The sequence below is a fragment of the Xyrauchen texanus genome, chromosome 16, assembly GCF_025860055.1.
Source record: "Xyrauchen texanus isolate HMW12.3.18 chromosome 16, RBS_HiC_50CHRs, whole genome shotgun sequence".
Taxonomy (NCBI): domain Eukaryota; kingdom Metazoa; phylum Chordata; class Actinopteri; order Cypriniformes; family Catostomidae; genus Xyrauchen; species Xyrauchen texanus.
The window spans coordinates 30,522,556-30,545,369 of record NC_068291.1 but is presented as its reverse complement, the minus strand read 5'-3'; the positions used below and the strand labels follow the sequence as shown (position 1 = coordinate 30,545,369).

General features: G+C 37.3%; 1 protein-coding gene across 1 annotated transcript; it reads right to left on the bottom strand.

Annotated features, from left to right (window-relative positions):
* Window positions 1–5,510: 5,510 nt before the first annotated feature.
* LOC127656853 (exonuclease 1-like) lies at window positions 5,511–22,358 on the bottom strand. Its single transcript, XM_052145370.1, has 14 exons — window positions 22,304–22,358; window positions 21,739–21,904; window positions 21,438–21,557; window positions 21,183–21,306; window positions 20,762–20,899; window positions 15,998–16,210; window positions 15,117–15,304; window positions 13,858–13,960; window positions 13,545–13,767; window positions 12,139–12,373; window positions 11,362–11,914; window positions 8,731–8,814; window positions 8,358–8,545; window positions 5,511–5,719 (listed from the first exon to the last, which is right to left on the bottom strand). The coding sequence occupies exons 2-14, from the start codon at window positions 21,897–21,899 to the stop codon at window positions 5,602–5,604; spliced, it is 2,448 nt and encodes an 815-aa protein (XP_052001330.1). The 5' UTR covers window positions 21,900–21,904; window positions 22,304–22,358; the 3' UTR covers window positions 5,511–5,601.
* Window positions 22,359–22,814: the final 456 nt, after the last annotated feature.

Genomic DNA, 22,814 nt, shown 5'->3' with positions numbered 1-22,814 from the left:
AATTGTTCATATACCTGTTAAGCTAGCGACATTGGATATGTTTTGTTTAGTAGGCTTGTCCTCTAACATTCCATCAACATTCCATCAAATCTGACATAAGCTCTTTATTTTTTTACATGTACATGTGGTGTTTGACGCATGAGAACAACGCAAATTTTATTTTATAGAACAGAAAGTTCTGACCGAAATCATTTTTGCACCTATGGAACTATAGTTCCTCATAGCTCCTACTCCAGAGTAGGTACTTTTGGGAGCATATAGGGCCTGTGGGATGTGCTGCAGCCTGGGATTGGTCAAAATAATGCACAAAGCATTGAGTGAGGAGTTGACAGCTGCCATTTGTAAACAAACTTGCAGCTCCTTGCCTGCTACAAAGAGGACTAAACTAACATAAAACCAACAGAGTATCCAAAGAGAATCACCCGTTTCATGCATTTGCGTGTTTATATTTAAGGGGTGTGCATAGCTGGTGCGTAATTTATGGGAGACACACTGCAAGTTTTCATTGCATCTGTTTTTTTATTTAGTATTTCAGAACAGTCATTTATGTGGAGTCAGAAAATATTTTATTTTAAAAGATAGTGTTGATAAATAGATTAATATTCCATTTTCAACATGTTGCCCTGCTGAGTTCGGCGCCTTGTCTGATCGTCTGAGTGGTAGTCTGACCGCCTTGTCACACAGCAACTTTTAAATAGCTGTCAATTTGGGCTGGGTGGTTTTTCCGATTAATTTGAATTTGCGTTTTGACACTATTTTTGTTTTGAAAATCGAGATTTTGCAAAAAATATCGCAAATACTATAGTTAGATACATTGTAAATCCATGAAAGGCTGAATAAGGAAGAGAAAAATCATTCATAGCGCTTGTCTTAATGCCGCTCTCAAAATGAGCTGCATGTGTGTGGCAAGCTCCAAATACTGTAAACTTGACAAGTTAACAACACTGAGACTGATATAAAAGACAGCGGTAATATTCCCAGTAGGACTGTACACAGTGTGATTGTAGCTCAGCTTCAACCATCATGCAGGTATACACCGTCTTAAGCAGCGTTCACACTGCCAGTTACTTTGTCGCTGCATGTCAACAGTGGCTGGCGGTTAGGTCGCTAGTTGTGTGTATGGAGAGTCTAAACAGCACTGTTTCTTTACACTTAATATTATTATTAAAATATTAGGATCACCTGAGCTCTACCATCTTCTATCGTATTGGCTGTCGCTCACTAAAGTCACACTTCATTTGCGTTAAGTTAAACATTTCTGAACATTGTCACATCGCTGGACACGCACACATCCGGTCGCCAATGGTCGCCATCGCTCTTGTTGCCGGAAGTCACCAACTCTCAATGAAAATGAATGAGATGAGGTCGTTGTGTCGCTGCATGTTGCTGGCAGTGTGAACGCAGCTTAAAGACCATAACTGGCCTCGGGTGCGCATGTTGATGAACGGTGTCATTTAGTTTCTTTTTACCCATAATAAAGTGTTAGTTACGTGACAGTTATGGGCGCTAAATTTCAAATTATATGGATAGGCTATATATGGGAGAATCAAACATATGCGGCTGCTTTTGACAAGATGATTCAGATAGATCGCCAATTATTGATTTGTTCTGCGACATGTTTCAACTGGTAAATTATTTTATATTGCTGCGCTGCTCAGCGTGAACCGATAGAGGGCGTGTCTCTATCTGCTGGGGTTTATACACAAAACATTTTACACAATGAGTACTTTCTAGATAAACTTGATAATTTATAGATATTGATGTCTAGATAAATCTCTAGTTAGACTTGTTTAGATCAAATGAATACCTTCACTGGCTAAGAAATATTTTGCCGTTTTCTTATTCTATTATTTCGAAACATCTGACATCCAACATTTATTGGATTTTAATTAAATTTACATTTACACTCTGTAGACAACTTCCCCCTGTGGTGCATTTGTAAATTTTCTTGCGCACCTTTGTTTCCTATAATGAAAAGAACGAATGTGGATTTCACTAAGCAGGTTGCCTTGCATTATAATAAAGAACACACAATTTGAATCATGTTGTACCAGCCGAAATGCAAAGTCTTGCAACAGTTGGATGTCACTGTGTTGGTTGATTTTATTTCTTTTTTTTTAGTCCCACAGCAACCCTACACCTATGCCTATTAAACAATAAAAAATGAAAGGTTTGCAAAATTATTACATATACCACAAATTAAAAGTTATAGCATATGTTATAGGCTAACCGCTTAGCTTGTGAGCAAACTGGAGGAAACAGCAGATAATTTTTTTATCTCAGGGGGGCTGGGTAGCTCAGCGAGCAAAGATGCTGACTACCACACCTGGAGTTGCAAGTTCAAATCCAGGGCGTGCTGAGTGACTCCAGCCAGGTCTCCTAAGCAACCAAATTGGCCTGGTTGCTAGGGAGGGTGGAGTCACATGGGTTAATCTGGTGATTGCAATAATGTGGTTCGCTCTTGGTGGGGCACATGGTGAGTTGTGTGTGGATGCCGCGGAGAATAGCGTGAAGCCTCCACACGCACTATGTTTCCGTGGTAACGCGCTCAAGCCACGTGATAAGATGCGTGGATTGACAGTCTCGGACGCAGAGGCAACTAAGATTCACTACGCCACCCAGATTGAGACAAGTCACTACAACACCATGAGGACTTAGAGCGCATTGGGAACTGGGCATTTCAAATTGGGGAGAAAATAACAAAAATAAATGTTTAATCTCACCTTTTATATATTCGGTTTAATAATATGATATGTGACATTTAGTTTAAGTTGTTCTTTGTCAAATTTTCAGTTAAGAAAACAGGAATCATATAATAAATGCAAAGGATAAAAAATTATATATATATATATATATATATTTATTTTTTATTTATATATATACACTCACCTAAAGGATTATTAGGAACACCATACTAATACTGTGTTTGACCCCTTTCGCCTTCAGAACTGCCTTAATTCTACGTGGCATTGATTCAACAAGGTGCTGAAAGCATTCTTTAGAAATGTTGGCCCATATTGATAGGATAGCATCTTGCAGTTGATGGAGATTTGTGGGATGCACATCCAGGGCACGAAGCTCCCGTTCCACCACATCCCAAAGATGCTCTATTGGGTTGAGATCTGGTGACTGTGGGGGCCATTTTAGTACAGTGAACTCATTGTCATGTTCAAGAAACCAATTTGAAATGATTCGAGCTTTGTGACATGGTGCATTATCCTGCCTCAAGGTTGTGCGTGTTGTGGCTTCACAAATGCTTTGCTGCATACCTCGGTTGTAACGAGTGGTTATTTCAGGCAAAGTTGCTCTTCTATCAGCTTGAATCAGTCGGCCCATTCTCCTCTGACCTCTAGCATCAACAAGGCATTTTCGCCCACAGGACTGCCACATACTGGATGTTTTTCCCTTTTCACACCATTCTTTGTAAACCCTAGAAATGGTTGTGCGTGAAAATCCCAGTAACTGAGCAGATTGTGAAATACTCAGACCGCCCGTCTGGCACCAACAACCATGCCACGCTCAAAATTGCTTAAATCACCTTTCTTTCCCATTCTGACATTCAGTTTGGAGTTCAGGAGATTGTCTTGACCAGGACCACACCCCTAAATGCATTGAAGCAACTGCCATGTGATTGGTTGATTAGATAATTGCATTAATGAGAAATTGAACAGGTGTTCCTAATAATCCTTTAGGTGAGTGTATATATATATATATATTAGCCAATAGAACTGCTTTATGATCCAAGTTACTTGAAGTGGGTACGTCATGTAGTTGGGTGTTCCGTGTAGTCTTGCCAGACGCACAGATACATTTGGGCTTTTTACCACCATATAGGGTGTAGTTCCCTGATAGTCCCAACATCTAACAGCAAGGTACCACAGACTATGATGATGCATTTCCGCCTTATGTAGCATCGTATATCTAGCAAACTTTTTTTTTAAATACATACAAAAATATTTAGTGTAAATGTATAATGTGGAATTCTTTTTAAAAACGAGTTGCCACAGCTGACACAGGTTTCTCATACAGCTGCTGATGGAGTGACAGAAAATTTGGCTACTTTCATCTAACTGCTGAAATCCACTGCTCTCTATTTTTAATTTTCATTTGGAAAGCTGTGAAAGCATAATAGTGGATATTTTCTTTTACTGTTGTAGCTGTGTAAACAAAAATTATATTTGCTGTGGTCTCCCATTCACTGCTATTCAAATTTATCTTGCTATCATTTTACTTTTGCATTCCAAACCCATATTTGTGAAAAGGGTCCATTCCTGACCCCCTTGGTCACTTTCATTCTAATCCTGACTTTAGAGCACCGCAATGGATAACTAAACTGTAAGCATATCAACAAGTCTGGATCGGTTTAGTGCAGTCACTGTTCAGACAGATGATGGAAATGCACCTCATCTTACCTACTAGATGTTGCTTCAGATAATATCAACTCTGTATATTAAACTGGGATAGAAGAAACTATTTTAACACTGAAAAGGTTTCATACTTCAGCTTTAAAGGGGACATGAAATTTCTTTAGTTTTATCTTCCCTGAGGTTCACTGATAATGTTAGTAAAGTTCTTTTTTTTGCATTAAAACTTTTGTATTGCATAAAATTTTTTAGTAATAAATGATTATTTTCCACCGTTTTTGGTCCTCTGTCTGAAATGCTCGGTTTCGAAAGTTTGCGTCGACAGCCTCAAGCTGTTGCATCATGTCAACGGATGCCCAGTGCAAACAGGATGTCAGCACTATAAACTATCACACAGTCATGACATATGAAATATTCATGAATTGAATGGTTTACTCAAGGTTTTTGCAATTGCATCAAAATGTTTCAACTGCACCATCCTTCAATAACAGTTCCTTTGCAAAGATTGAATCATATTGTATGAGCCGAACATACATTCCACTCTAAAATACACTGAAGTTACCAGTTTCCATAATCATTCCTTCATGTTTTCATACACAAATAACTAAAAATAGCACGATACAGTATGTATATAAAACAAGTGGTCAAAGACGTCTGTCTGTGCATGTTTATGTAGAAACATTTATTAATACAGACAGGCACACAAAGGTGTCTTGTGCAAGTCCATTTAGGATGAATCTCCCATGACAGGCCCCATCTCTCTCCACTTCAACTGTGCAACGATGGAAAAATAGGCATTGCATATGCATATGCATATGTATTTGGTCCTTTTGACAAGTTCCACAAATTTCAAATGAGCTGTTTTTAAAGCTTGGTTTATATAAATGCTCTTTTTCTATTAAGGAGGAAGTTTCAGTTCTGAAACTGAAAGGTTTTTATCGTACAATGACCCCTTATATGTCAAAAGATCAAGTAGATTTTGATTCCTCAAAGCCCCTTTAAGATTAAAATCACAACTGCATTACAGTGCAGCACATATTAGAAAACAAATGTAGACACAAGATAGAGAATAGTGAATTTATTGATTCAAATAAAAGAAAATTCATAATTATACTAAAAACTTTTATTAGATTTATTGTACAAAAAACATGAACATACACAATATGTTACAATGACTATGGCTGGTAACCATTTTGTAACTCTTAATGAAACAATGGCTTTAATAAAAGGTTACATGTCATTTTGTGTTGATAAGAATCTCTTTATCTGATTCAGCAGCCGTTTCTGTCATCACATTCTCTTTGACTGGTGACATTGGCTCTCCTTTCCTGCAAGTGCTTAGCTTTGGATTGTCCCTGAAACAAACACATTTAATATATTTAAAAGAATTGCTTGTAGCCATAAAATAAGGCAAATTATTTTTCGAAAAAGTAAAAAGTTAGTTTAACACTTTTAAGGACTAACAGACCCAAAAATAAATGTGTATATAACTCTAAATTTCATGTCATTCCAAACCTGTATGATATACTTTCTTTTGTAGAAAACAAAAGGGGATATTTTGAAGATTGTACAATGTAAGCCTAGAGTGACCAGGGCCTTCAGACTTGGCGAATTAAGGCACATGGCACATAATGTCATTGCCGCTAAACAACATTCATTCTGGAAATTGATCGCAAAGCATAATGAATAATTATGTATTTTTCTGCATGTTCCTCACACTAAGGTATTAATATGGCTACTTAAGAGTACAAAAGTCATAAAGAGCTTGACAGAGTCTTGTCACTAAACAAGTTTACATGCACTTAAGAAAACGGTTTATTCCAGGGTTTTTGCAAAAACGCACCGTTCTGAAACGTCATGTAAATGAGAATGCCAATTTTCTACACCATTTAAAGGAATAATTCACCCAAAACGTAAATGATAACCAAATTGAAGAGTTTTAGGATTTCATTTCAGGCCTCCTCCTCCTTTAAATAATGCAAGTGAATATACTCCCATTTTTTGACGGTCCAAAATGCATATTTAGGGCCAAAATCCAAAAATGCTGACTCAAGTCGACAAATAAAGTTCATCTGAACCCAAACAATTAATTATTTTTAGAAACAAAACAATACTTGTATAATTTTTAACTACAAATGTTCACTTCCGTACATCTCTATGTGTGGCCTGAGGGTGAGTAAATATTTTTGGATGTACTATTCCTTTAAGGAATTGAGAGAAAGCAGTTTAACACACCTGGGTTTCTCCCAGAGAACGTGGCTTATGTGGTCATGTAAACACATAAGTGCCGTTCTTACAGGTTGAGGAGTACGCATGTGCGTGACCAAACCGGATAACAAGCATCATAAGATGGAGCCATATATCATATCAGTCAACAAAGTGGAAAGAATTCAACATTTCTGGGAGAGCAGTGTAAAAAGCACATACACTATAAACTATACCCATTTATACATACTAATGTCAAATATTGACTGTCCCTCACGTCCGTGTATAAGCACTCCTACATTTGGGGAATCCCAGAGTTTTATCTAAGAAAAACCCACTATTGCAGTGCAATTCTCCAGCAGATCATGATGGAATGTTAAGGGAACAAACATAGCAACAACTCTGGAATATCTGGAAGTAAAGCGAAGCAACAGAGAATAAAATAGCAAAGTCTTCCTCGGATTCTATTTTTATTATGTACACAAGCATCGTGGGGACATTACGTTTGCTGTAGAGAAAGCTGTTTACTGACCGAGCCGCATACATATTGGAGTAAAGAGTATGCCGGTTACACAGTGCATGTAAAAATGAACGCCATTTTCTTGCAATAAGCTGTTTTCTGGGGTCCATGTAAGCATAGACACTGTATTCTCTCACTGTATAGAAAAAGAGCAGTGGGAACATTCTTCAAAATGTATCTTTTTGTGTTCCACAAAAGAAAGAAAATATAGATTTGAAATTACACTGGGGTGAGTAAATGACAATTTTATTTTAGGTTAACTATTCCTTTAAAACTCAGGATGACATAATGACATTAACCTAAAAGCAAACTAACAATTTTGCTCCAGTAAGCAACGCACCATGACAGAAAGTAAGGAATGAGAGAGGCAACCATCAAATACTGTACTTCCCTAGTTTCACCCCAGCCCTTAAACTTACTTGTCCATGTTGAATTCACATGTCAATTAGACTCCTCCCCTTTTACCATCCTTTTAAACCTGCACTGACTCAAGCGCTCAATATTCAACTTTAAGGGCATCTCCCAAGCATTGCATAATAAGAATATATATCCTTTCAAATTCAGAACCAGACATCACCCTTCTCTGAATTACTACAATCACTCTCCCTTAACTTAAGCAATCAGTTACACCTCTGTTATGCAGGTATAGTAACCACACCACTCCCATTACGTCAATCTTTTTGAGTTGACAGGTTTATGACACCACCCATGCTGGGCACAGTTGGTACCGACAGCCATAAAGACACTACAATATAGGTTTACTTGAACAGTAGGAAAGTTAAATCTTTTATTTGCATGTCAGGGCTTAACAAAAAGAATGGCCCGCTGGCCCAGGGCCAGTATATCAAACTGCCACTTTCCTCAATTAGCCAGTGAGGATGTTGCACTACATCATATGTTCGTTAATCAAGTGTCATTATGCCTTGCGAACTTAAAACTTTTGCTTTGCATTGTTTTTGTAAATCCGGCTAATTTAATAGTCACCATGGTAATGTTATCTAGCTGAAGAATGACTTCTGATAGTCTTGGATAGTCAGAGTGGGTTAAAACTTATGAACAAATCAGTATTATTCAGCACCACAAAAATCATTTTTAAATAAGTGTGTTATGAATGTATTGTTCTCATATTATATTATACATTTTTCTAACATATATGTTGATAAACATAATATGCATTATTTTTAATGGATAGGCCAGGGAAAAAAATCTTTACTGTTAAGCACTGCATACTTTCTCTGTCGTGAAGAGAAACACCCAGAATGACTTACTTCTTGAAGCTGAAGGCCTCCCAGAGGCCGCTGATGGTGGCTTGCAAGCCAGGACTGTTCTCATTGTTGACTGCATTTTTTTTCCCACTCTGCTTCTTTCTCAGTCCGCTGGGTCTTGCGGGGGCAGAGGTCTCAATTTTACCACCTTTACCCTGCCCACAAGGCTGCTTCCGGGACAACCCTGAAACCTAAAGAACAAGTTGAGGAAATCAGACTGAGGGTGGGGGTGTGGGGAAAGAGCAATAAAAGAATTAATATCAGAATGTCATATCAATGTTTCGTTTTCCTCCCCCGAACATATGGTGTAAGGGAAAGGAAATACAGATTCTGTGGTTTTGGTTATATTAAGACAATCATGATAAGACAGACGTGCCTTTGCTCTATTAAGAGCAGGTTTGAACTTGTCTGTGGGAGAACTGCTAGGGCTGTTGGAGCACTCTGACTCTCTCTCCTTCTCCTTCAAAGACGAAAAATAAAGAGAAAAGGTAATTAAAACAAACTGAAGAGTAATGTATTACCAAAAGCTAGATTTTTTTTAGGGGTGCTTTCTAATGCAAAACTCACCTCCATGATGCTAAGATGCTGTGGGTGGCACCAGGGCATCACTGTGTGGTTGCCAAGGTGTTCGGTTTGTTTGTTAGCATATTGCTTTGCAGTTACTAAGATGTTCTGGTTGTTTGCTTATTGGCCCAAGTCAAAAGAGCCTAGCCCTAGTCTATGATATTTTGGTCCATGGATATGGCTTGGGTCCCTCTTTTAATAAAAATCTATGGTGTGCTTCAGAACGTTTTATGGTCTGCCCAACAAAAATCCTGAATCTCATCATTTAGAAACATACCAGCACATGTCTCCTTAACAAGCCTGACTTTTTGTTTTATGTATTTAAGTAAGATAATACCTAATAGTTTCATACTTGCCTTGCAAGCACCGCTAATGAAAATAGACCGAAGAATAATATTATTACTAGGGCTGTCGATTTAACGCGTTAATTCAGTGCGATTAATGTTATAAAAAATAACTCGTTAAAAAAAAAACTTGTGCAATTAATCGCAATGCCCCCATATAAGGAAAATTCCTGAGAAATGCAAGCTTGTAGTACCACCTGTTTACTCCAGAGGGCAGTAAGTGAAACTTCAGCTGTGTGCAATGCGCAGTTTATACAGTGAAGAAAACAATCTTCAGCAGGAACACAAACATGTGTTACGTTCTTGCGTTCAAAACACTTGAGAGCGCAAATCCGAACTAAGGGATCTCACGATGTGTTTAAAGATTGAGTATTAAACTATATTTAACTTGACACAGTGAACTAAAAATGTTATGTTTATGATGTGACGCACCGAGACGCTACACAAGCATGTCTGACGCAGGTGTTCATCGACGGGTCCTTAACCCTTGTGCATCCTTGTGGACATTTTTGGCTTTTTCAGTTTTGTTTTTTTGATAACTTTGTCTGTGTTAATGCTAACTGCATAAAATTTTCCACAGGTGTGAATTTTTATTGGAATTTTAATATTTCACCCTATTTTCTTTAAAAAAATATTTTTTGCACTAGTTACACAAAATACTCCCTCTTAGCGTCGTTTTGAACAAAAATGGCACATTGAAACCCATTAAAACTGCGATTTTTAATCCCAGTGCCATTTAACTACAAAATTATGCAATCTTGTTTAACATGCTTTCATTATGTTGGCAAGGCTTCAAAATTTACATTTTAAATATTTTTTACCAGATCGTGCCATTTTTTCAGGTTTGGCATATCATCGCTTTTGTTGTTGTTTTCTGCTGTTTTTGGCTTATGCATATTATAGAGCCAATTAGATACATTATGAATATAATTGTGTGAGTGTGTTGGTATGGATTTCAGAGTGTGGTTTGTATGTGTCTGAGGCTCTAATAATAAAAATAAAAAAAATTCTGTTTAGCATTTATTAAATTGAAAATAATTATAATTATTATATTTTTTATAAAAAACAACAGTGGCATTATGTAAACAAACCGGCGTTTAAAGTGTTAAAATTCTGAAAATAAATGAATGTTTGGTAACTATGATTAGAACTGATTCTGGTTAAAATATAAGTCAGTGAAAGTAGAAAAAATATTATTCTATAATATTTTTATGACACTTTTTGACATGGCCATTTTTGTCCATTATGGACCTAAGTGGTAGCTTTTTTTTAAATCTGATACTGCATAAAAAATATGAAAGCATCAAAATGAATGTTGTTGTTAATCATTGACATATCCGAGGCTCTAATAATCAAAGAAAAAAATTCTGCTTAGCATCTATTAAATTGAAAATAATTACGATTTTTCATTTTTTCCTAAAAAAACAACAGTGGCATTATGTAAACAAACCAGCGTTTAAAGGGTTAAAATTCTAAAAATGAATGAATGTTTGGTCATTATGATTAGAGCTGATGCTGGTTAAAAAAATTATGTCAGTGAAAGTGGAAAAAAATATAAATTATAATATTTTTATGACAGTTTTTGGACATGGCCACTTTTGTCCATAATGAACCTATGTGTAACTTTTTTTAATTGATGCACAAGGGTTAAACAAGCCCTCATAATAAATCTCCAACTGATTGACAAATTCACTTGTGAAATGGATTGCTGTGAACTGTATGCCAATGATTGACTTATGTAAAATAATATGGTAGTAAACAATACATTGTATTCTAAAGCCGCTTTTTGTATTGTCTCATCAATGATTAACTCTTCTGCTACAAAAATGTAATGAATTTTTATTATCTGAATATTTTTTATTTTACATATAAATATTTAACAATTATATAATTGTTAAATATTTAAAGATAACTATGTATAATTATTTCATCATTATATATTTAATTATTGTTAAATGAGGGGCTTTCTCAGCAAATATTTGTATATACGATTAATTAATCGGGACATCATGTTATTAATTCGATTAAAAATTTTAAATCGATTGACAGCCCTAATTATTACCAAACAATAAAAAAAAAAATTTGGGACATTTACTCACTTTATCAGATGTGTCATCTGTCAGTTGGCAGCTAGTAAAGAACACTTCCACATCAGCAGGAGTGCTGCTGGACTGAGAGAAATAGGCACTGTCCTGAGATGGAGGAGAACTGGGAGATTTCTCAGGATCCTCACTGCCCTCTACAGGAGAAGATAAGAAAGACAGCTTCCCAGATTCTGCCCAGGTGAATGCCTTCTTTCGGTGGAACTGCTGCAAAGTGGACAATCCTGATGGGGTGGAGGATGATCCCAGTCTGTCTGTGGTGGAGGTGGGTGGATTTGAAGTAATTTTATTGAGTTCTCTGGTGTTTCCTGACCAGGTGAAAAGCCCCAGACCCTGACTAGCAGGCCTGGGGGAGTGGGAGGGTGATGCAGGGGGGCTGGATGACTCATCTTTAGCCTGTTCTGCCTCTGTGTTGGGCTCCTGACATAATGATGGTGTTTCACTAGATTCGGAAAGACACATCTCTATACACTCTTCAGGTGGAGATAAACCTTGTTTTAATGTGGCTTCCTGTGTCTGTATCACACTTGATTCACCATGGCTGAAGAACCTGAAGGAGATTCAGAAAAAGGGTTAAAATGGGATTTTGGAGATGGGGAAACCCTAAAATATGGTTTTGGTGCCTTGTAACAAATTAGTCTAAAACATTAGCAAAGATAAAGATATCATCTTAAATTTAAAAGAGAAAATTAAAAGTTAAACAGTATAGGAATAAATTAACTTCAGAGCTACAGCATACATTCCTATAGTACATTTCCCATCATGCTCTTTTACCTGCTGCGTGTGCCCTGTTCTCCAGTGCCATCCTCCGATTGGTTCCTCCACTGCAGCAATGTTGCAAAGCGGTTTCGAGGCTGGGGCTGAACGGTTGTGATGCTACACCTGTTATCCTTTGGAACACTGGATTCTGTGACATCCAGTCGGTCAGTGGCATGTGAAGTTTCAGTACAGTGTCTCTTTACACTTGCTGAGTACTGCCCTAATAGGTCATCCACGGAGAGACTGGAGTCTAACCAAAGACAGAATATTTCTAAATATAATTAAGTATTTACTTTTAACATACATAAATACATACATACATACATACACTCTAAAAACAATGTCCATAATTTTAATGATAAAAGACTGTAAAAATGCTACAGTAGAAAAGAAAAAGGTTAATTGGTTAAAAGGTCAACTTAAAATATACAGTAAAACATTATCATAAATGTAACAAAATACATGTAATTTTACAGTAAAATGTTGTAAAAAATTGTTTGAGATGTAAAAATTATAATTTTACTGTATAATTAACATAAAAAAATTATTTCATGTTTAACAAGAGAGTATGTGTACTTTTTACGGTAAATTATTGTTAAAATTACTGTAAAAAACAGTAATCGGGCATTCCCAGAATTCCCGATCACATTTTATTATATTTTATGGGATTAGTTATGTTTCTTCTAATATCAGTTATGTACTTTGGGGTGTTCCATGTTATATGTAGTTTAAAATAATGCAATTAATATGAACTAATTTCACGTTAACCTGATGGTGTTTTGCGTTTGTGTGAGTGACACTGTGCACACAGTCTCTACATGTTTAATGGTCATTGATCCTGGAAGGGCCACTGTTGATTGTCATCATGTGCCTCTCTGCAATTACTACAGTGTTTAACAATACATTATAAAGTGAAAAGAAGAATTTTACAGTTCCATAATGTTAGTGTATAATGTTTATATTACTTAATAATATAAATGGTAATGAACTGTAAAATTTTCAGGCATCAAAATTACATCCCGTAAAGCCTGAAACATTGTCACCGTAATTTTTACGGTAAATGTTTGGCAACCACAACTGCCAGTAATTTACGGTAAAGTTTACAGATTTTGTTTTTTTTATAATGTAGATCCTAAGAAAACAAGGTCATGATTCTGGAGACATGGGACAAAAATGTCCCAGCAACATTTCCATCCTGAAATTAATTAAGAGTAGAATGGTCTTAACATAAATGTAGCATTTCACTTGATCCTCTCTTTATCAAGAATATTACATTACATTATTCCTATCTACCCCTAAAACCACCTCAGTCCTCAGACTATAACTGAATACCTCATAGAGAACAAATCTACATTTGTATCTTTAAACACCCATCAGTACGTTTCTCATGATTCACCTTCATGACATCTAGGCCTGCTTACCTTCACGGGGTCTTTTCACCTGTGACTCTCTCTGAGACAGTTTCAGACTCTGCACGCTGACAACCCTCTCTTTGCCCCGGGTGGGAGGGGGTCTTTTGGTGGTGGCAGGACTCTGTGGCTGGGTGTTGCCTGGTTCATAATTCTTGCTCCAAATACTTGTCCGCAATGGGCCACTGCTGTCACATTTGTTATTCCAGCTACTACTGCGAGCAGCTTTAGGGGGCTGGAGGTAAGAGTCAAGAGAGGTAAATGCTATTTTGCTGTGATATCAAGCATATGGTTCAAATACAGATAAAGGGAAATTTGCAATTACCTGAGTTTGAGGCACATCAGGATTAAAGTCATCTATCCTTTGCATTGTGTTAATGTCCAGATTCCCAAGAGCCATTTCCATACCTTTCACATCTCCTACATTACTGCATTTGAAGTTCAGGTGGTGAAAGCTTTATAACAAGTAAATTAACTCTAAATGTGATGCGTGTGATTTTCCGATGTTAATACTTTATTCTAACTCACCTTAATATCAAACAACTATAACCATTTTTCAGCCAATTCCCTAAATATATCAAGCCTTTGGCACTATCAAAATATTGCTCTGTTTGTTTGAGCATCCCAACATAGCAACATTGGGCTCATCCAATTGGGTAAGTTTGGTATTGGACCATCTGTTTTAACAAAAGAGTGAATCAGTGCCCGCTCACTTTTTAAGCCGCCTGGGTTCCGGAATAATTTTTCCCATAAATATGTTTCCATAGCCTTTTCATAAGATCATTCATAAAAAGGGTTTTAAACTATGAACCAAACCAACCAGCTCCGAGGTAAAATCACAACATTACAAAATAAAATTAAAATCTGACAAAAAGACAAAGGTAAAATAATTTGTGTACTTACTGTCTTTCACAAGTGTACAAAATACAATCCCATGAAGCATTGCAAATGATGCAAACAAATCTAATTATGGACAGTTATAAAATTATTGATTTTAGGTTGTTGATTATAAGTATAGAAGCAATATATTTTAAATGTACTGCCAAATATTCAGATACACACACACACACACACACACACACACACATATATATATAGTTTGAGGGTTTAGTGTGATGCATCTTGGAAGTGGGCAGTAGCTACTTGACTTGTTTGGCGGGCTTTGTTTGCTGTGGTTCTCTGAATGGTGGATCTTTCTCTGCTGGAACATGGGTAGTGTAGTTGTTCACCAGGAATTCCGCTATTAAACATGATTTTTATACATGAGGTTGGTATAATGCAGACTAATGGCTTCAAAAAAAGTCATATCATTCATGAACAACCTTGGAGCTCATGGTATGTCGGTCTTTAAAAGTTAAGTAACTTTTGTAAATCCATTTGTCTATGGCCACAAGACTGTTACGCTCCATTCCATTTGGTGATGCAAGAAATTTTACCCTTTACCTTTTAATTTAGAAAGAAGTTAAAAACAGCTCCATCTGTATCAGTAAGGCAAGATTTACAATTAACTAACATTAATAAAACTACGAAAATAACAAGGTGAGCAATCCCTGTTTGATTGCTCGCTGATGATGTAAAGGATACGTTCCAGCATAACTGAGGGAAGCAGGGTCAATGTGATCCGGGTAAGGGTTCAACGGAACCACCTTCCTCCTCAAGGGGTCAAAGACAAGCTGGTACAGAAATGTGTTGTTGGCTTTCGTGAAACCCTGAATGTACTCATCTGCCACAGAAATATCCATCTTCAGGTACTGACCCATCTTCTTTATTACCTGCAAGACAAGTTCAGCAAACTCTTGTTATGCTGCATCGCACATAATATATGTAAAGGATTGCTGGAAGGATGTCTCATTAAAACATTTTACAAATGTACAGATTGGACAAGAATGAAGTGCATATGTGTTTTCCCGTTCTCTGAATACAAAAATCATGCTGAAAGTTTGAGGCCTTTATCTCAGCTTATTACACAGGCCTCTGGAATACGCCATTCTGATCAATGGCGCCATCTAGCGTTCTGTTATTTCTGGCATACCACCATGCTCCTCATGCATACATAATTTTTTTTGTATAAAATCATATTAGGCCGGTCATCTGGGCATTGCGAGTTATCTTCCTTTCGAGCAATCACTTTGCAATCTCTACAAGTAAGCTAATAAAATAAGTTCAATGCAAATTAGTATTTTATGTCAATTTATTAATTCAAGTAAGTCGCCATGTAATAAGTGGGATAATGTAATACCTCAGCTTCGCATTGGGGTCCTGCTCAATCTGTCTGGGTATATTTTGCAATAACAACCGGCTGACTGTACATTATCCCTTACATTAATGAAAAGTGCTGTGTGTCCTGTCTAACCAAAATCAGAGCGAGAGGGACTTTATTAAATGTCAGATTCAAAACAACAGTCAAAAGGTGAGAACCAGAAATGGCTGTGTGTACATCAAACGATTCACGTTTATCTTCTCACCATCAAAATATCTGGGTTATTTGCCATCTTGAGCAGCTTGCATGCCTTTCCCAGGCCAATGCCATACAGAGATGGAAGGTAGTCGCAGCCAGAGAGGATGCACATGTAACGAAACTTCTCCTCTGTGAAGACGTTGCCTAGCATCTTGCAGCGGCCCAGATGACACTTGTCAATCTCCAGGCCATTACCCTGTTTATCCATCTTTAAAATCACCTGCAATAAAAGATAACAAATAAAATGTCCAGCTGTGCATAAAGCAGAATCTAAATGTAATTACAAGCTCTGATACTCTTTGTGTATCTCCGTTTGTGGTTCCATCAAACTGGTTTATTTTGTGTTTTAAACAGTACTCAACAACACCCTGCAGTTCGCTGCCAGACAAAAAAAGTTGCATCTTCTAAGATTTAGTTGGACCGTCTTTAGCTTTGCTTAATCGTGCATTCGTCGTGGCAATTTCGACAACCTTATGAAACGTCACAATATTTATTTCTGTCCAGAGTTGCATTCATTTTTGGCCAAGAACTTGTATTGATGACAGGAGTCAAACCAGTCCATAAATTCTTCTCCAGCACATCCCAAAAACTTTCAATGGGGTTAATGTGGTGGCCAATTCATGTGTGAAAATGATTCCTCACGCTCCCTGAACCACTCTTTCGGAATTTGAGCCAGATTAATCTTGGCATTGTTGTCCTGGAATATGCCTGTGCCGTCAGGGAAGAAAAATCTATTGATGTCATTCAATACATTCAGGAAGTCAGTGGAATTCATTTTATTGCTGCATAACATTGCTGAGCCTAGACAAGGCCAATCCGGTAAAAAGAAGAAGTGGTTTAACGATGTATATTTTAAGATATTTAGATCACAATGAGGGTGAATATTCACAAACCATAGACCAGCAGAGGCTTAACAAGGTCCTTGTTTCTGACTGTATTACACATGTAATTATTTTGATTTATTTTGCTTGATAAAGTATAACCCTCTGTTAATATAATATGATTTTTTTTTTTTCAGATTAACATTTTATTGGTTGCTCCTTCACCCATAACACATAACATAACACAATAAAACATTAATGTACAGAGTCAACACAGATAAAAGAAATACAAATATATATATATATATATATATATATATATATATAAATAAAATAATAAAAATAAATACATTTAAAACTATACTACTCTCTCCACAGCCCCTCCCCGAGAGCCCTCCAAAAATATCAAATAACAGCCCCATTTTTTATTTATTTTTTCAAACAACTCCAGGTTGCCTAGCCTTCTATGCGACACCTCCTCAAATACCGCCACCCTTCAGTGCCCAATACGTCACACATAAAACCAAACCAAATTTCTTGGATCTTAACACACCACCAAAAACAAATGGGTTATCTCCCCATCTTCTGATAGACATTGCCATTGTGGTGTGATATTACAAATTATATGAATAAAAATTAATTAATCCTCAACTAAGTTTGTTTTTCTCAGTAGTGCTTTACTCATGTGAAATCTCATGCTTTGACTAGGGGGAAATATAATCATTTACAAAAACATCAGTACTGTGTGTGTTCTCAATGATGTTTCGTCGCCTTGCGGATGGCTCTAAAACCTCAGCTGAGTAACGGAGCAACTGTCCCAAATAGTCCTCAGGTGATTGTGCTCTCGAATCGCTTGTTGCTATATTTCTCACTTGTAAATTACTGTATAATTGCTGGATGTAAATACTCTGCACACAGAGAAAGCCTTACTCAACGGTATAGCAGTACTCGGCCATTCTGCAAGCTTCAAATCGTATGTTTTTACACTTTTGGATTTCATTATTGGAGATAATTTTTATACTTTTACAAAATAAAATCACATTTGTTGTGATAAATCGCTTTACTTTAGAATGAATAGTAGTTTGCTATAACTCGGAACACTTTCACGTTAGCTGGATACCATACCGGAAATTAGACCCCTGAGATTTCACCAGAAATACGAAGGCTACTTTACGTGCATGGAGTCCACTGAAGAAATTTTTGTGGCGTTCTTGTTTCCACACAGCGGTTTAGTCCCAATCCTGTAAATTCTCATTGCATTGTGCATGTGGAAATCCTCTTGCTCTTACTTTCACTATTAAACATAGCCGTGAGTTCTAATGCTGATTTTTTTACAATGTGACTTCAAGCGTTTTAGTGATCATGACCATTCAAAATTTTTATCCGACCACATTTCTTCCACGACGCTGACAGTTCACCACTATCCTTCCAAGTTTTAATAATATATTCGACAGTTCTTAACCCAATTCCAGTGATTTCCGCAATCTCCTTAGTTGTTTTCTTGCTTGATGCAGGCCAATAATTTGCCCCTTCTGAAACACAGTAACACCTTTTCCATGACCACGGGATTCGTCTTCCAACATTGTTGTTTAAGAAATGAGAAACTTCATATGGTCGAATGGGATGATCTTTTTAAGATTTTGGAATTGTTTGGGAGTAAGTTTATTGGATGGATTTAATTACTTTATAGACACCCATTAGCGGCAGTACAAAAAAATTGATTAATTTCAGATTACTTTACTCTGGATGGGGCACCCGGCAGGGATGCCCTCTTTCCCCATTATTGTTCTGTCTTGTCCTGGAACCATTAGGAGCCGCGATAAGAAAGGAGGATGATTTTCCAGCTGTAGTGGTGGGAGGTGTGGCGCATAAGCTTTTGCTTTACGCAGATTATATTTTATTATTCGTCTCCGACCCCACTAGATCTATGCCTTGCCTCCACAGAATTATTAATACATTTTCTAAGTTCTCAGGATACAGAGTCAATTGGTCGAAGTCTGAAGCTTTGGCTCTGACAGCATACTGAAGAGTAACAGCTATTAGCAGGGCACCTTCCAGTGGCCCAGTCAAAGCATTAAATATTTGGGCATTTGATAGCAAAGCGAAGTCATTCATTTGGAATGGTAAGCGTCCCAGATTACATTTCAATAAATTACATAGGCTTATTGACAAAGGTGGGCTGGGCCTACCCAAGATTTTGTTTTATTATTATGAATTCAGTCTCAGACATTTGGCCCATTGGTCACTTCCAATGGGTTGGGGCCTCTCCCTGGTTTTGTATTGAACAGGACATTCTTACTCCTATTTCGCCATTGCAAAGCCTTTCTATCAAACTAATCGGAGAAATTACAACCCGTTATCTCGCATTTGCATGCGGTATGGACAAAAGTGTCCAGATTGTTTAACTCTGACATTTATGTTGCCTCGAGCATATGGAAGAACATCAAATTATGTATTAATAAGTCCTCTTTCTGCTGGTAAGTGTGGATTGTGAGGGAGGTTAATACACTCAGTGACCTATATGAGAGTGGAGTTTTTAGATCTTTTAAAAATTTGGTTCAACAGTTTGGGATTCCCAGATCTCAGTTTTATAGGCATTTACAACTGCGCCACCTGCTCTGTCCTATTTTTGGGAGTAGCTTACATCCCCCTAAAGTGGCAGATACTCTGGGAATGGTAATTACTGCTTTTGGAAAAGGTCATGAAGCATCAGTGTATTACTCCCTGCTAATTCAGAGTCAGGGGGATGGAACTTCTGTCAAGAGATTATGGGAGAAAGATTTCAACGTGGTATTGGAGGAGGGAGTGTGGGCTAGGATTAAAAAAAAAACGTCAAGTATGCATCTTGAGATGCAAGGGTGCGCCTTACGCAATTCAAGATTTTACATAGATTTTATTGGACCCCCTCTAGATTGTATAGGCTTGGTCTTAAAGACACACCCACCTACTGCAGATGCCAGTTGGAGGATGGAGACACGGCCATGTTTTCTGGTGGTGTATTGAGATCCAGGAATTCTGGTTGACGGTTCAGAGTTTTGTGTGTGACGTGTTGGGCACTTGGGTTTCGTTTTGCCCCAGACGCTGTGTTTTGGGTGAAGGGGCTGTGGAATCATTGATGTGGAGAATAGTCACATAGAGAATTGGGTTCTGACCAGTGTGATGATCGCCAGGCAGATTATTTTGAGGGATTGAAGGTCAGCTGGTGCGCCCCATTTCGGGAGTGTTGCACGGAGATGGGGATGGTTGCAGCTTTTGAAGAGGTGTCATTTGGAAGATGGGGTAACTTGGATTTGTTTGCTGGGAAATGAGCAATTATTTAGAGTTTTTGGAGGGCTCTCGTGGTGGGGCGTGGAGGGAGTAGTATAGTTTTAATTGAGTATGATATATATATTTTTTTTTTGTGTGTTTATATGTGTGACCACGGTAATGTTTGTTAGGGGTCAGGCAGGGTTTACATGTTGATTGTATATATGCGCTTCTGCTTTTCTTTATTATCGTAAGAATTAAAAAAAAAAAAAAATTACAAAAAATAAATGAGAAGCTACACACTGCATCAGTTACGAGTTAAAAGAATTGTTGCCAGCTGAAACATATTTATCATTGCAACAATGATCCAATCATAGGCTCTTAAGTATTTGCTTATTTTAATCCAAATGGTGACTTTTGTTTTTTTGGACAGGCAGTGTATTTACAGAATGAAAGTAATAAGCAGCTGTCATGGCTGGCAGAGCAAAGTCAGAACCACCCAGTGATTCAGGGGTTAAGTCAAATCAAGCATGACATAAGAAAATCTTTATTAAATATCTGCAAGGTTCAGAAAATGTGTTAGCTGTTGTCAAATAACTTTTCCAAATTTCAGGTGGTCAACAGCCAGTCTACAAGAAATGGCAAGTATACTAATATATACATATATATATATATAAGATTGGTCAATTGAAAACAAAAGGTACCTTTTTGCATCCAAACGCCAACAGGTCCGAGTCCTCTGTGATCACTGCCTGGGCAATACCAGATTTGTTAAGGAAAGCTAACTGGGCATCAGCTTCATATGGAGCGACCACACAGTCCACTCCACGTGTCCTGGCAGCCTAAAAACATGATGCAAAAATATGCAAATGAAAATTAGGGAGATTCGAATGAAGAGAAACCCACTGAAGCAGAAAGTAAGCACATAGAACAAAAGTAGAAAATACTGATTAATAAATTTTTTATATTGTATGATAATTACACCCTCCACTCATTCCTTAACACTCATTAGTACAATAACAGTATTTGTTATTTGACTGATTCCACTTTGAGAGACAGAGATGCACATTAATATCCAGTCCTACGGATATCATGATAACGCACCATAAGATGCAATGATCAAACCTTGATGACATCATGAGCCATGGATGGGGTGACGTTAACACAGCGAGTGAAACAGTCTCTGGCTTCTGATAGCTTTCCCTCCCGCAATAGCTGTTTGCCTTTCTGCAGATTTGCCTGTCGACGCCTGTTAGTAACAACATACAAGATATATTCCCAGTCCCAATCGATGTCATTCTAAATTTACAATACAATTTATGTATTCCCATGACAATGTCACAATTTCTAACACACACTTCTCTTGAAAAAAGTTCTTACTCTCGCCGGGTCCTCTCCACTTCCTGTTTGGAAGGCAAGTTACGTCCGTCAAACACTAATATGGGCTTAACACCGAAAGAAAGAAGCATATCCACAAACTTCATACAGAAGGTCACATATCTGAGTGAAACACACAGGAAGACAAAATGTGAGGATAAAAAAAATGCTCATTCAACAGAACATAAACATGTACAATGTGTGATTCTGGAATTATGCTGGAGTTTACTGAACTGCTGAAATCTAACAGAGTGGCTGTAATGTCATATATAAATATTGCATTCAAATAATTGATACAACTTACTGATCTGTAGGTTCCCCTTTCGCAAGTTTCTCTGCACACGAAAATGCCCCTTTATGGAGCCAGCAATATGTGTCCACTGCCACTGTCTGCCCCCGATACTTCTTCACATTTATGGGTTCTGAAGCATCTCTGATAAACTGCAACAGGCCTTGAATTCCCATTATGTCTGTTTGGAAGAGTTTATTGTTGAAGCTATCTGTGTGACCATTGGTATTATGGTTAGAGGGATATTACGTGAATGCATGCAGTAGGCTACACAGGATCCACTGCACAACAACAATAAATCTTCAAATGTCAACAGATTCACTTATCATCCGCAGAAAAGACGAAAGTAACAGAGATAAACATACATATATACACTATAACTACTGGATTGCAGCCGTTTCTGAGAAGTACATTTAATCTGCGTTACTTCATCTGTCTGCACGAGACTTTAACCGCCAAAATCATCCTAAACAAACCAAACTAACAACTCAAACAAACTAAAGCGACAAAACCACAACGAATAACATTGTAGTTTGTAACTTATTCATACACAGGATAAAAAAAAGTAGTAATCGCTTACCGGGAGCTTTTGGACGTGTTGTAGAGCCCGAAATTTGATTTTAACCGGGTTCGACTTTAGCGGCAAAAACGTGACGTCACGTCAACGCAGGCTGACTCAAACAGCCAATCACAGAGCCGAACTGAGAAAGAGACGGGACAAGAAAGTGGTGCAAAAATATTTTTTATTCCTGCTTAATTACCAAGACTGTATTGGTAATTAAAAAAAGACCCTAAATATGTTAAATAAATAAAAAATGTTGTTGCTTTTTTGCCCATCCAAAAATCATAAATGTATGATTATCTCATATGTTTATGAAGTTTACTATAACAGGGTATATATTTATTTGTGTATTACAACATAAAAGGGTACTATATTCATATAACCACTAGTTTCCATCAACCTTTCGCGCTATTTTATTATCGACAAAGTGAAAATGCGAAGAAAACAAAAGTGTAATTGCGACATTTGCCACCTTATGCCCGTTTCCATTAAATTGCCTTTTATCGATAAAAAATGATGTGCATGATGA

What these genes read in the sequence shown, in the direction of transcription:
- LOC127656853 (XM_052145370.1), bottom strand. Translation starts at nt 21,899, where the DNA reads ATGGGAATTCAAGGCCTGTTGCAGTTTATCAGAGATGCTTCAGAACCC. An exon ending in GAACAGGGCACACGCAGCAG is followed by an intron (nt 11,915 to 12,138) that starts GTAAAAGAGCAT and finishes AATCTCCTTCAG; the next exon opens with GTTCTTCAGCCATGGTGAAT. An exon ending in GAGGCCTTCAGCTTCAAGAA is followed by an intron (nt 5,720 to 8,357) that starts GTAAGTCATTCT and finishes TGTTTGTTTCAG; the next exon opens with GGACAATCCAAAGCTAAGCA.